General features: G+C 41.7%; 1 protein-coding gene across 1 annotated transcript in view; it reads right to left on the reverse strand.

Moving 5' to 3' along the window:
- The window catches only part of slco5a1 (solute carrier organic anion transporter family member 5A1), a 37,122-nt gene extending 23,740 nt beyond the window's left edge, over window positions 1-13,382 (reverse strand). The window contains exons 1-2 of the mRNA XM_015046338.1: window positions 13,055-13,382; window positions 11,200-12,623 (exon numbers count right to left, since the gene is read on the reverse strand). Coding sequence (XP_014901824.1) covers window positions 11,200-12,205 — 1,006 coding nt within the window. The 5' untranslated portion in view covers window positions 12,206-12,623; window positions 13,055-13,382. The remainder of the gene's footprint in view (window positions 1-11,199; window positions 12,624-13,054) is intronic.
- Between the last annotated feature and the right edge of the window lie 881 nt (window positions 13,383-14,263).

Raw genomic sequence — 14,263 nt, forward strand, 5'->3', positions numbered from 1 at the left:
AAAGTATAACAGGCATACAAAATAGAGGCCAGAGAAAAGCTAAAGATCCAGCAGGTTACAGCGGCTCTGCAGATGAGTGAGAAAACAATGAGAAGGAAGAATAAACTCAGCTTCTATCAAGTCAAGCAATACAACTCAACACCAGGCTTATTAAATTAAACTGACTTGGATATTAAGTTACAAACAACTGTTGTCGCTGAGCATGACTGCCCTTTTATGACCGCAGCATACCCATATCCTAATGGCTACTTCCAGCAGGAGAATGCGTCATGAAGCTTAGATCATCTCCAACTGACACTATGGAGCCAAATGGCCTCCACAGTGAACAGATCTCAACTCATCCGACCTCCTTTTGAACGTGGCGGAACAGGCCATGAGGATTTTGTAGAAAATGACTGATGGTAGCACGTCAATGACGTCAGTTATGATCAAGGGCTCTAAGGAATGCATCCAACACAGTTGCATTAAATCTGTGCAACAGAGGAACAATGCATTTCTGAAGGAAAAAGAGGCTACAACACAGTACTAGAAATGCACTAAGACGCAGGATGTGATGAAGGTTTTAGTGGATAATGCAGAGGAAAACCCCGTCGTCCTGTTAGAACAGATGGGTACAGACCCAGACCATTGCTCAATCGGGCCTTGTTAGCACTGCTTGAACATCAAAGAGGCTTTCAGATCAAACATCCTGCCATCCCTGAGTGACTTTCTAGTCCTTTACCTTGAGGCTTTACAGTATAAACCTCTGAGTCAAAGCATGGTCAATCATAAGAACTTGATCAGCATCTGAAAAGTTGCCTTCCACCCCCCAACATTTCCTACAACCCACTTCTAAAACTAAAATAACCACTTCAGTGACTTCAAATGGTTTTGGATTAACATTTATTTACTGTGTGGAACCAAATGCTCTCACTGCATAACAGATCAAATCTTTGTCACAGCGCATAAAACCATCCAAACAGTACACTGCATTCATTTTTCATGCAGACTGAGATACTCTCCATGCAGGGGTTCCCCTCACACACTTTGCTAAATCAAATATTTAGGGGGAAAAAAAAAAAAAGAAGTGAACGAAGGGGTTTTCTCTATATTTAGCTTCTCCCCAGTTGCTTTCAACAGCCTGAGGTAGCAGTCAGCCAGTGAAGCAGCACCAACACCACAAGCAATGCCCTTTTCCTTCTTCACTGGTTTCAGATCCAAGAGAATATGCTGTGCATGGCAAATAACTGTTAAAACCAGCAAATCAGCTGCTCCACAAAGAAAAAAGGAGTAGTCTGGAAGTGCACTCCTGAGGGACCCGTTCCACCTACACTTTTCCTTTAGTGTGCATTAGAAAGGTCATATATCAAAAACTTAATCAACATTTTTTTTTTTCAGATTCTATTGCTGTTGTAAGCCTTCTGGAGCTGCACTGACAGCAGAAGACGGCAAATCTGCTGCTGTCAGAAATCTGATCAGACAGAATTTATTTAAGGAGCCAAAGGCTTGTGAGACCACGAATAAAGGAAAATTCTCCAAAATCAACCAGAAACATGGAGATGAAGAGAAACCCAGTTTGTGTAACGGTGCGTATCAGGTCAGAGCTTAGCTGTTCCCTCTCCTGTTCTCCATGGATACATGTGACAGGGCCACCAAGTATCGGAGTGTCAGATGGGTAAACCCCCACAAGCAAACTCAGCTCATAAATGACAAAATCGGGATATTGGACTGACTTTTAGAACAGGAGTTTGCAACTCTGTCAGTGCTACGGTCCTGCAACTTTTGGATGCATCCTCGCTCCGTCACACCTGAATCAAATGATCAGGCCTTTGCCAAACTTGCTGATGTGGCAGTGAATTCATTCAGCCTTTTGCAGACCCCTGCTTTAGAACAAGACGCTTTGCTTTACTGTTGTTAACTGATGAGCACCAACTTGTTTAAGTACCCACTAGCCTTGTTAAAGTAAAGTTGGACTCTTTTAAAAACAAACTGGGCAAACACAATGCATGCAGAAGATAGTACGCTCAATTAACCAGGTAATATCAACTTGTCTTACCAATGTAGCCCAAAAAAATGTTTTTTGGGGCAAAATGCATATTTGCTTGAAAAGAAAGCCTCACATTTTGTAAGTTTTAAAATCTGTATTTTTGCTTCAGTCCATGTTTTTATACCCGACGTCAGTCTTTTAGCAGCAGTAGTACTAAACATTGCTCTTCTGCTCTGAATTAAAGCCAATTACATCACGTTGGATTTATCTATAAATATTATTAGACTACATTTAGAAGTATCTTTCTTGTCACGGCAACCCATTGCCATCATTCTTTACAAAAAATACATTTCCAGTCACATACAACAAATTGTGGTTTCTGGCTGTGCAGACCAGCTGATGCCTATTAAATAATGAGAGATTATTATGATCCTTGATCAAAAACAAAATAACTGAGTGGCCTCCAACCATTAAATAATATTTGTAGTTGTGTGTATGTATATATATATATATTTTTTTATTTATTTATTTATTTATTTTTTTTACAGCATACCACGTACAAAACGTGACCAGTATGAAACATTTCATGGCAGACGGCTCATTTTCTTACACCAAAAGGTCATGTAGGAAATGAGCAAAGGGGCACAGGACCACCAGTGCCAAACGAAGCCATGACAGAGCTGAAAATTCTGTTGCATACAAATATCTGGCTCGTGTACTTTCAGTTTTATGATGCACACAGTATTTTCTTTTTTTTTAGTCTCTGCAGCTACTGAGTTTTTTGAAGTATAAACAGTTGAGACGGTTACACTTTTAATTACTACCCTCAACCTTGGAGGCCTGTTGTAAGCAAACACATGAAAAGGTGAAAATTATTTGCAATGTTCGAGTAGTCTCTACAACTGTACTTTTTTTTTTCAGCTTTTCTTTTCCCTGAAAGAAAAACGAATTCTCCACATTTCTATGTGCTTCAATACCGGAGCGCCTTTCAACGGCAGAGCATTGAAGAAATGTTTTTCTTCCCTTGTGCCTCTTCTGCTTCGAATTGCTTCACGTCCCAACAGCTCTCAGAAGCCTTTCACTCACTGCCACATTTAGTAAACCCCTTTATTTAATTTGACTAATCCATCATCTTTAGTGGGTTTCCATGTAATCCAACTTTCTCTTCAACAAACACGATCTCTGTGCTAAACTAAATGCTTCTGGTTCAAATATGTGCTTGAGCCTTCTTTTTGCCGTGAAAAAGATTATATATGTGCGTAAGTAAAGCACAGACTAAGGCTTAGACGCAGAAACTGAGCAGTACTTTCCACCAGTCACATTCTTAAAGAGCTGTCAAGTCAAAAAGCCATTCCAGCTGAAGAATAGTGGGGTTAAAGATAGGGTAAGTTTTTTAAAAATAGCCTTTTTTAAGAGAACTGACCTCTACATTGTGGAGGGAAAGTTTCTGATTATAACAGAAGTATGTTTGATGATGGCTTTGGATTTAATTTTGTTTTTCCCCCCCTTTTACCAAAAGGTGCCCACTAAACAAGTTCTGCACTGATATCCAGAGAGTTGGTTTCTATTCTTTGGGGTTTTCTGTGCATATTTAATGTTCCAGCATTGGAGAGGGTGGAGAAGAAGCGTTCCGCTGATGAGTGGCCATGAATAAGGCATTTGGGCCAGGGGTAGAGCCACATTATTGTCGGGGGAGGGGGGGTCTGCGAGTGTGAATCCATTCGAGCAGCTTGGGTTTTAGTTTGCCACAAGCTTGCACCTGCAGCTTTTCAGACTCTCTCAATGCCAGACATGGCACAGCAATATGGTTCTTGGTGATCAAGCTGTGTCCTTTCAGCTTCAGCCAGGAACGTACCATCCAGTTTCACTCCACCAAGACTGCCTGTGCTGCTTAAGAGGGAAAATGACCCAGAAACAGCGCCGATCTCACACCTGGTAAAGTTCAAATTAAATGGTTTTAAACAGGCGTTAGGTTTTGTACTTGGGATATTTATTACTCTAAGAGCATAGATAAGCTTTTGTTTTAAGACACCATCATAAAAAATAAAATGTTCCAACACAGAGGCTTTTTTAGGAGACTGAGCAGGGGGGGAGGGGGAGGCATCTTGTTTTTGCAAAATGGCAAAACATTGTGTAGCATTATACATTTCAACTGATTTGCTTTTTGAGAACAGAAACTCATGCAGTTACCATTTTATTAGTTTATATCTAAAAGTTGAACTTCACGACATGTTTTTGTATTACAATATAATATTGGCCAAACATCAAACATGAATAGGAGTGTTGGACAGCATCTTTCCCAAGAAGACACAAGCTGGGAATTGAGACTAAACCTTCCCAAAGACATTACATAACCTACTGTCACACTACATCCCATTAAATGCAAAAACCTTGCTTTTGCCATCGCAATATCTTTAAATAAGCCAAACAGAAAAAGGTTGACGTACACGGTGCTTCGCAGCTTGGGTACGTCATACACATGGAGGCACAACTCTTCCTGTCAAATGAATGAATGAAACTACAGTTCACGTCTCACATCTCATCTGCCATGTCTATGCAGGCACAGATGTTCAAACAATGTGGCACAGTTGCAGGAAAACCAGAAGTATATCAAGAAACATTGAGCACAAGCCAAGAACAACGCACACACTTTAAAACCTAACCAAACCCAAAGAGCAGGTGCACCTCTGCATCGCAGGAACAAGAAACCCAGCTGTTCCTCCTTTTTCCTCCCCCTCTCATTCACGCCCACTGGTTTACAGTAACTCTATACATGTATAAATGCTAAGAACAAAAGTGCAGTATGCATAATTATTTAAAACAGTCAATTAATGCACCATTAATTGTCTTAACTGTGGACACTTCACAAAAATCAAAGTTAAAATCTGACTACATATCAAAGGTTGCATAATTCAGAATAAGATTGAAGCTTGGTGAGCAGCACAGAGCCAACTCTCATCCCCATCTCTGCACATTTAAGGCTACATTTCCATTTTGAATCACAATGCATAATTTCCTTCCAACTTTGATGCATGTGAATGTGTGCGTGCAAGGGCAAAACAATGTTCCCCCCGCCCCGGGTTAGGTCAGCAATGCTTACAGCCATCCATCTCAGTCAAAGAGAGGCCCGTCATGTTCAGGAAGTTCAGTGCAGAGTGCAATGTCCTGGAAGCAAGGCAGGAAAAACTCAGAGACAGAGGAGGTTAACATCTATGTGGTACGATGATTACAAATTACACCAAATGAGTCACCAAAATGTTAAGATTTACATAAAATTCTTGAACGTCTCTCTTTCCGGCAGTTTTCCACAGGTCATCAGAGCAGCGCAGAGGTCAAGGAGAACAATAGCCAGACTGCTCCTCAGCAGGCTTAATGCCGAAATAGAGGACGATTCCTCCAACTCTGCCTCCCGTCTCTTACAGAAAAATAACTCCCCTACCACCAGCCAAAAGGTTGGATCAGCATAGAAAATAGACTCAAAAAGGGCTGGGAAGATGCACAAGTAGACATGATGAGAGTGCAAAAGGAAAGGCAAGATGTCCAAATTGATTCTCTTAGGTATATTGGACAGTAAGAGCCAACACAGATAGGTATGTTAAACACCAAAGCAGCTTAAGTCAGCACATGATAGCAGCAGCAGTCCTGATATTCATCAGAGAACACACTGATCCCATAGCAAAAGACAAACAAGAAGTAATTCATTTCTTGACTGGACACAACAGGCGAGGGAGGCCGAGTTATGCTACGGAGATTAACGAGCGTAATGGAGGTTAAAGAACTTGAGATATCTACAGCTGGAAAAACAAAAGTATGTGTCATTTTTTAATTGATTGAATCTAATCATTAAAACTTGTGTTCATTCCTATGGAAAAACATTTGGAGTAAGCAAACATCTAGGAAATATTAAGTAAGAAAAACTTATGAGAGAGCAGAAATAATTGGAAATCTGCAATATTTCTTCAAATATCTATTTTAAATAAGGAAGAATAATGCCTATGTCATAAGCAACAAAGCCTCTTTCAGCAAGTAGCATAATGATCCCACAATCATGCAAGGGTAAAAATAAGACAAAAATAATAAAACCGTGAAAAACAACAAAAAACAAGAACTTTTTTTTTAATCAAACCAAATTTTTATGATACATTAGTTTAATTGCAGAGCTGTTCAATTAAATTATTTTCTATATCAACAAAAAGTTTTTTTAGAGTAATTGGAATAAATATCCATTATCTCACCTTTATTCGGCCAAGTAAGTTTTTTTCAATTAAAATTAAACTGCATTTGCCTGGAAACAAACTCTTTCCTGTCATCATAAAAAAAGCCTGTCATATATTTTCCTGAAGAACCTTCCTATGCTGTCAAAACAACTGAGTTACAGTACCAACCGTTATTTAATACTGATGTAAAAACTAATTTACAGTTATGGCTGAGACTCTGCTTTTATAGAACCAAACACACCCCCACACCCAACTGCTCCTTCTCTCCTCGAATAACTCCCTCTTCCTCCTCCTCTTCCTCCTACTCTTCCTCCTGCAGAGACACGTTTTAAAAGCACATGCTGTCACTGGTGGTGCAGGATCAGCCTCACAGAGGTCAGCGGTTCACGCAGGGAGTCATAGTAATCGTACAGTAGTGGCTAAAGCTGTTTTGAGCAGCACGCGGCTAGAAAAGGTAGCCTGCTGCTGAGTAACCCTGACTGTGCTCTGGGAAAGGGGAGCGGTGATATTCAAGCCGCATGTGAGGAGAAGCCAGAGGGACAGTGATGAAGCGGGGCCGGCTCGTCGTCTATGGGCATGCCAGTGTTTTGATGGGGCCATACCTTTAAATCCGAGACTGAAACATGATCTTTCATCTGGACGGGACAGACAGGGGGGCAGTGGAGACGAGCCCTCCAGGGACATGTCTGTGTGTGTGCACATTCTGCATTTGCTGTGGCTGCAGCAAAACAGGACAGCACACACAGTTTGATGAGATTGACTCACGGCAGGGCAACGACAAACACAGGGGTTTAACTACGAACTAGCACTCAAGTGGTGTTTGTTCCTTCAATCTGCAGGAGAAGAACACGCCGCACACACTTTCGGGGGAATTTACTGAGAGCAAATGTTCTTTCTAAATTTGTCCACGCAAAACACACCCCCTGTGTCCACGCGAGTATGTCTGGCTGCACACAGAACTGCTCTTCAGAACCTCTCGGTGGACATCAAATCTGTCCTCATAAAACCGGTGCCCACCTTTTTTTTTTTTAAATCTCTTTCCTTGCAGCTTCAACAAGCCTGCCATGTTAAATACTGGCTCTACTCTTGGCCCTTCAGGAGTGCCTAATAGACATTAATAATGCAGATAAAACCAATCACACACACACACTTGCGTTTTAGTTTTCTGCACTGCATGCTTGTTAAAGCAGAGGCGAGAGGGATCCATTAAATTCTCCCTGCAGAAAGAAGGACATGCGGCGCTGCCTGCAAAGGAATTGCGAGGCTTAGACGGGCGAAAGGTTACAAAAAAAGAAACACAATGCATCAAATGATGCAAGACTGAAATTTACGCAGACTCTTTTGCAACTTCTGCTGCATTTTCGTGCAAACACGAGGCAAGAATCACATGGGCCCGATCACTAACGTCATTCCATACTGAGAACAGTTCGTCAGCGTCATTTGGTTGTAAATCTCAACCTCCTATTATATCCTCAGGTCACTGGCTCTGTCTGGAGGCTGGAATAAATCAGCGATTGGACAACAAGAAGCATGTTTATTGATCGGTAAGATCTCGGAGATGTGCGGCCAACGCAGGAAGAGAGGACGAAGAAGCTGACACAGCAGTGCAGGTACAAAAGCGATTAAAGTAAAGTTTGTCCTCCTTTTATGCCACTGTTAATCAGCAGGACCAGATGCAAACTTTAGGTAAAATACAGCGGCTACGGCACAGTGCCCCACAAAAGTATTCATACCCCTTGAACTTTTTCCACATATTGTCACGTTATACTCAAACTTAAGTGTGTCGTCTGGTTTTTATGTGACTGACCAATGCAAATTAAAGCGAAATTGTCTAGAAAGAAAAGTCTGGGATAATGTTTTACAACGCAAATCGGCCTCCACAGAAAAGCTGAAGTCGACTCGGTTGCACTGGATTTCATTTATATGCATCAGAATAAAAAAGGTCTGAACATGCAGGCCGCACTTTTCAGATTTTTATTTGCATGAACCTCATTCCACTTCGCTCTACTTCTGTTCTAACACATTGGGGTTTGTGGTATTAATGCAACAAAATGTGATGAAGTTAAATCGTATTGAATACATTTGTTGCTACAGCAGAGTGGGTCAGGGGGCTTTGTGTCTCTCCAATGATACAAGAAGTACCCCCCTCGCTGTAAACCGCATTGTCCCAGAAAAGTGAGCAGCTCCTCCCCTTCGGGCTGCTGCAAACTGAGATGGGCTTTACATTCATAAGATGCGAGGAGAAATCTCCTATAGCGATGGGTAGCCTATATCGGGACATGATGAATTTTGGAGGTATATGGAAATTGGCAAGTGCAAGCAAAGATTCAGCATCATTCAAGCATAAACTGACTCAAAATACAACTCAGAAAAAAAGGATAAAAATAGCCAAAGAGAGCAAATAACACAACTGACATCTAGTTACCATGGTTATCCGAGTGTCTGCAACACAAACCAAGGACGTTTTCCTTCACCTATCTGCTCCCTCTCTGCCACGTGAGAACAAATCTTTGTTTTCCCCAAACACTGCTTTACTGGAAGGAAGTGGATGATCCTTCTTACGAGTCCTCTGACATAGCCACCAAGGTCATGTCAGTGAGTGTGGCTTCGCAGGGAAATCTGGGCTACAGTATATCTGTAGGCATTGATGCATTACCTCTGGACCACCTCACTAAGGTGAGAGCAGGAAAAGAAAGTGCCGGAAGATCTTTTCTCCCTTGTTTTCAGTGTCTGGTTCAGTAGCTGCTGCTGCACTGGCTCCCCTTGACGCATGGATCAGATCAATACTGGGTCTCAAAGGTAGGCAGCGAAAATGCTCCATGAGGCGTGCGATGCCTCGGTGAGGGCCGAGTCCCCAACACTGTGGTCAATGTTGCGCAACTGTTTTAACAGCTTTTTGTCTAGCAAAGTTCAACTAAAAGCCTAAAAACAATGTCTGAAAGATAGCAGAATAAAATGTCTGTATTTGCATTAAGTCTAAAATGTATTACCTTTGTCAACATGTGGATGCTTCTTTCCTGTTGTATTTTACATTTTGTATTGCAACTGACCTAATAATGCCAAGCTTTCCATAATCATTCAACAAAATATGAAACTTTTTGATTTTTGTCAGGTAACAATTACAATTTTCAAAGCATTCTGTCTCCCTGAGTTAATACTACTGTTAAGGAAAATTCAAACGATCCCAGCAAACCATCTGCTGGAACTACAGGTAAAATAAAGGTCAATAGGCCAGAATACATTAGTAATTTCAAAACCACAATTAGGGCATTTGAATCAAGACATGTTAAGTTTTAAAACTAGCTTATTTTAAATTTATTTTCTCAACACTACCATCCTTCCCTTTTAGTTTTTTTTTTTTTTCCCATAATCATACATTTTCAAATTTTGACAAAGATTATAAAAGGATTTAAATCCAGTCATTGACTAACACATGAGTATGCTTTGAACTTGTTTGAAGGTGAACATCTGTTCCAGTCTAAAGTTTTCTTCCAGGATTAGCCTGCGTTTACCTACATCTATCTTCCCACAGACGATGACGAGTTTCCATTTTTCAGTTTCAGGAAGGCATCCCTGCAAAATGATTGGCCAGCCATGTTTCAATGTGTCTGGTGGGCTCAAAGTAATGTGCAGTGTTGGGCTTTCTCCACATAAGAACAAAATGAAATGAAAAGCATCTACCATTGTCACCCCTTTGTGTTGATGCAATCACATAAAATCTTAGCATGCGAGTTCTCGCTGTAACATGACAAAATGTGGACATTTAGGGGGAATGCAACACTTCTTTTGGCCACAATACACCTGGAGCCGCGTTAAGATGACAATGATATTGACCTCTTTTTTTTGTGGCCTTTTGTGAGATCCTGTACACATTGTGCGAGTTCTCTGTGTCCCAACATTGCAACAGCAAAAACCCAGACAGATACAAGTTGAGATTACTTCTGCAGTCAGAATCTTCTCCACAAACTATGAGAGGAATGTGACAAGCAGCGCAGCAATCTTAATTTAATAAGGTCACTAAAGTTCCAGCATACCAAATAAATATATGGATAGTATGTAATGAAATGCCTGAATGGCTTAGGGATGACTATACGATCATGGACAAAGAGAAAACAACCTGCTACCAAGGAACACACACCAGTATCCTGTCACTTCTTGTTAGACAGGAGAGCAACTTTCATTCCAGTCGACAGCCTCACCTAAGACCACATCTGTATTATGCACAGACACTCACAAGAAGACGTGATTTGGCTCGTTGTGCATAAGCGACTTACTTTTGCATTTTGTTCATGTCTATCATACGTTTACCTCTGGCCTGCAGTATTTTTTGTCCATCTCAGGGCAGTGCAGAGGTCGCATGCCACTCAGATTAAATCAGAAGGACAAAAAGCTTTGCATTGGCATGCAAGCTTATACCGCCCTGGCCAACATGATGGTTATAAGCTGCCTTCTAAATCTAATCAAAAATATAACAATCAAATCCATTTTGACGGCAATGAAATCAGTTTGGTTGATTATCAAGAACTCGGCATGCTTCCAGTCACATACCGGGCACAGGTTGTGTCGTCGACTCGGGACTGGTGAGATTCCTCAAGGAACATTTGCTTATTCAAATACATTACGGGATAACTAAACCATTTTTTTCTTGTCAAAACACCAAAAATTTCCACACTCCTTTATGGTCAATGTTTACCTTTCAGTATGATTGTACTTCATAAATAATTTTACCTTCAATCATGGTTTAAAGATGGCTGACCAAACAGACGGACATTACACATAGACGATAAGACAGGGTTTAAAGCTAAGTCTATTCTTTCCACACTATTTGTTTTCAATTATTATGCATCCCTGAAAAACCCCTAAGCTCCATACTTTTCCAGATGGAGAAGGATTCTTGAAATGGACCACCCAACTCTGCTACTACATCTTAAATACAAAGTAAATTGGATAGACCAGAGTTATTCTGTATAGCTGCAATGATTTCCCATGTGTGCCATCATATCCAGCTTCTCTTACCCAGGTACAAAGAAGCGTTATCTTTCTTCACGTTGTCATCCAGGTAGGTGGGCCCCAGGGTGTAGATTGGTGTCGACCCCATGCCGATGAGTATCTGGGCGCAGATGAACAGCGCCACATACAGGTTGTGCTCATTGCCCTCCTGATCCCGGGGGCAGGACGCCACTTCCAGCTCCCGCCTGCTGCCGTTCTCGCTTTGGCAGAGGCCTTCGTGGCCCGCCGACGAGTTCATCTCCTGGATCTGGTACGGTGGGGAGATGAAATGCGGCAGGGAGAACAGCGCCGCGCCCACGGCTATCACGACACCGCCCACGGCCAGCCAGCGCGGCCTCTGACCCCTGCCGCCAAAGTAAGAGATGAAGACAACCACCAGCAGGCTGCCGATGTCGAAGCAGCTGACCAACAGACCGGACTCGGAGCTGCGTAGGCTGTAGCGCTTCTCAATGGTGGTGATGACACTGCTCAGGTAGCCCGAAACCATCAGGGACTGAATGAAGGTCAGGTAGCACATGCAGAACAAGAAGCAGCGCGAGTCGGTCAGGATAACCCGCACACACTTTCTGGCTGGGATCTGAATAAACCGGCTCAGAGAGAAACCAAGTTTTCTGCCTCTGAAGCCTGCGGGCCTGTGAGCCTCCACCGGCATGGAGCTGCTCAGCCCCACCATGCTGGATATTGAGGGGGAGAAGTCCGTCCATGAGGAGGGGGATTCCGCCTGGCTGGATTCTGGGGTCTTGAGCTGGAGCGCCCGGCGGTCCTCCGCAGCCACGCAGGAGCAGGTTGTACCGACCTGCTGAGGGTGCGCAGAGGGGCCAACGCCATGCTCGCATGGTCCGTTCAGGATGGGTAAACTTTTGGACTTGAAGCAGTTTTCGGCAGATACGTACTGGTCCTGGAGCTCACGGATCTCCATGGACTCGGACAGATCGCTCCCCGTCTCGTCGTGGTCTGATGAAGTCATGGCGCAGCTGGAGCTCAATCCTTGTGTCCGTGGTAACGGGTCCATCAGTAGCCAGTGCACACAGCGATATTGTAGATGTGGTGCAGGTTGCTGAGGTGGACAGAAGACTGTCTGGCCAGTAGGACTGAGACAGACTTAATCCCTCTGTTTATATTCATGGTTGATTCCACATTTCTGATCCCAACAGAGAAGCCTTTCTAGAAGCAAAACTTTGGGACCTGGACATACTTGGACATCTGTAACAGTTGTGCTTTCTTGATAGATGGCAATAGAGAAACACCTTTTTTCTATCTTTTTTTACAAGTTGAGGCTTACTAGAGAGCGTTTTGTCAGCATTGGATTCAAACTGAACATGTTACCAGTAAGAAAACGATGATGTCACATGTTGATATTGACTTTATGGCTCTTTGTTAGACAGCAGCCTGGCTTAAATATTTCCTTTGTCACATAGCTGTGCAGCATTCTGGGGAATAAAATAAAAACACAGTCAATACGAAGATTTCTGACGGTGGTATGTTTAAAAATCTGTAAAAATCAAACACTTTGATGTATCTTGTTTCTGTTTTTACTGGGTGTCAAAACGGGATTAATATCGCTATACGGTTTTATAAAAATGTACTTTTAAAAAATGTAAACGAATAAAATTCTAAATAATAAAAAAACAAGTTCTCTGCCTACGTGTTACGTTAATATATTTTTAATTGTCTTATTTAATAACAAAATGTAAAAAATAAACGGAGAGAACAAAAGACCACGCTCTCCACGAACGTCTCAGACACCACTTTGAGAATAAAATCAACACAAATTCAACCCGAGCCTTATTAACGACATATTTGCGACTTTTAAACCCGTATCGACATATGTGACGATGTGACTGAAGGTTGTTATACTCACCGCGGACTGAGAGGAGAGAGGTAGCCTGTTGTTCTCCGTTCAGCAGCCACACACTGAATGAAAGCTGCTTGATGCGGATAGCGGCTGCTGCTGCCCGGGAGGAGGAGGCGATGGCTTCGAGGACTGTCGGAAATTCTAAAGATCTGTCTTTCAAGAGTAATTAAGAGCAGGAAAGCACTCTAAACTTTGTCTTATGTGACAAAAAATAGCTGACAACATAAAGTCATTTATTGACTGTGTAATTTTTACGATTATAAAAACAAAAAGTTGTTTTCTGGACATTCCGTCTCACCTTTAAAATGTATGTTTCTTTAAAAACATATGAATGAAGAACACGCTGTGATTTTGAACGATTAAGGAATATGACAGCACAGTCGTCTCCTCAGTCGCTTTACTTAAACTTTACTTAAAGAATTTGCCAAAAGCTGCCACCCGCCCCCCAAAAAACATTCATATTTACAACTTCGAGACAAAAACCAAATATGGATTTGTTCGTTACCAGTCAGCCGGCTTATCAGTCGGATCAAATGAATGACAAGCGTTTCTGACGGGAGGAGGGGTAACCATAAACCAACCAAACACAGGAATTCAATCAGGTTTTTAATTGAAAACAATAAAAATATTCAGTGGAGAGCCTTGCATTCAATTAAATTCACTAACTGGCAATGCCTATATTCGATATTTCAATGTGGCTCACTACTCTGGGTGGCATATGGCTTTGGGAGAGTAAGTTGCAACCACAAAATTTAACTGCAATATCACGTTGAGATCCAGCTCTACTGTAAAGACCCACAGTCTGAAACATTTCTGAATTAACAACAGGAAACCTTATAGATTTTGCATTCACGACTATGCACATAATTTTATACAATTGTGTGCAGATTACCTTTTGATTACTGTTCTATGTGAACTAGAGCAAACCACAAACTGAACTTTCTGTGGCTTTCTTTCTTTAATGGCTGTCTTCTTGCCACTAGTCCATCAAGGCTAGATTTGCAAATTGTCTTAATAGTTGTCCAAGATCACTTATTTAAACGTTGTTTTCTTTTGCTGAGTGTTATTGTGTCTATTGATCCATCTGTGACACTTGTGAAAATGTTGTTTATCTTATATTACTAAATTATTTTCTCCCTCCTTATTAATTTTGTTGTTTTTTAATGTGTGAGCCTTGGATGTGCTATCTGCTGCTGTCCTTTCTTAAATGAAACT

Source organism: Poecilia latipinna, unplaced genomic scaffold (assembly GCF_001443285.1).
Source record: "Poecilia latipinna isolate Pla-1442-1.1 unplaced genomic scaffold, P_latipinna-1.0 Scaffold775, whole genome shotgun sequence".
In the NCBI taxonomy this organism is placed as follows: Eukaryota; Metazoa; Chordata; class Actinopteri; order Cyprinodontiformes; family Poeciliidae; genus Poecilia; species Poecilia latipinna.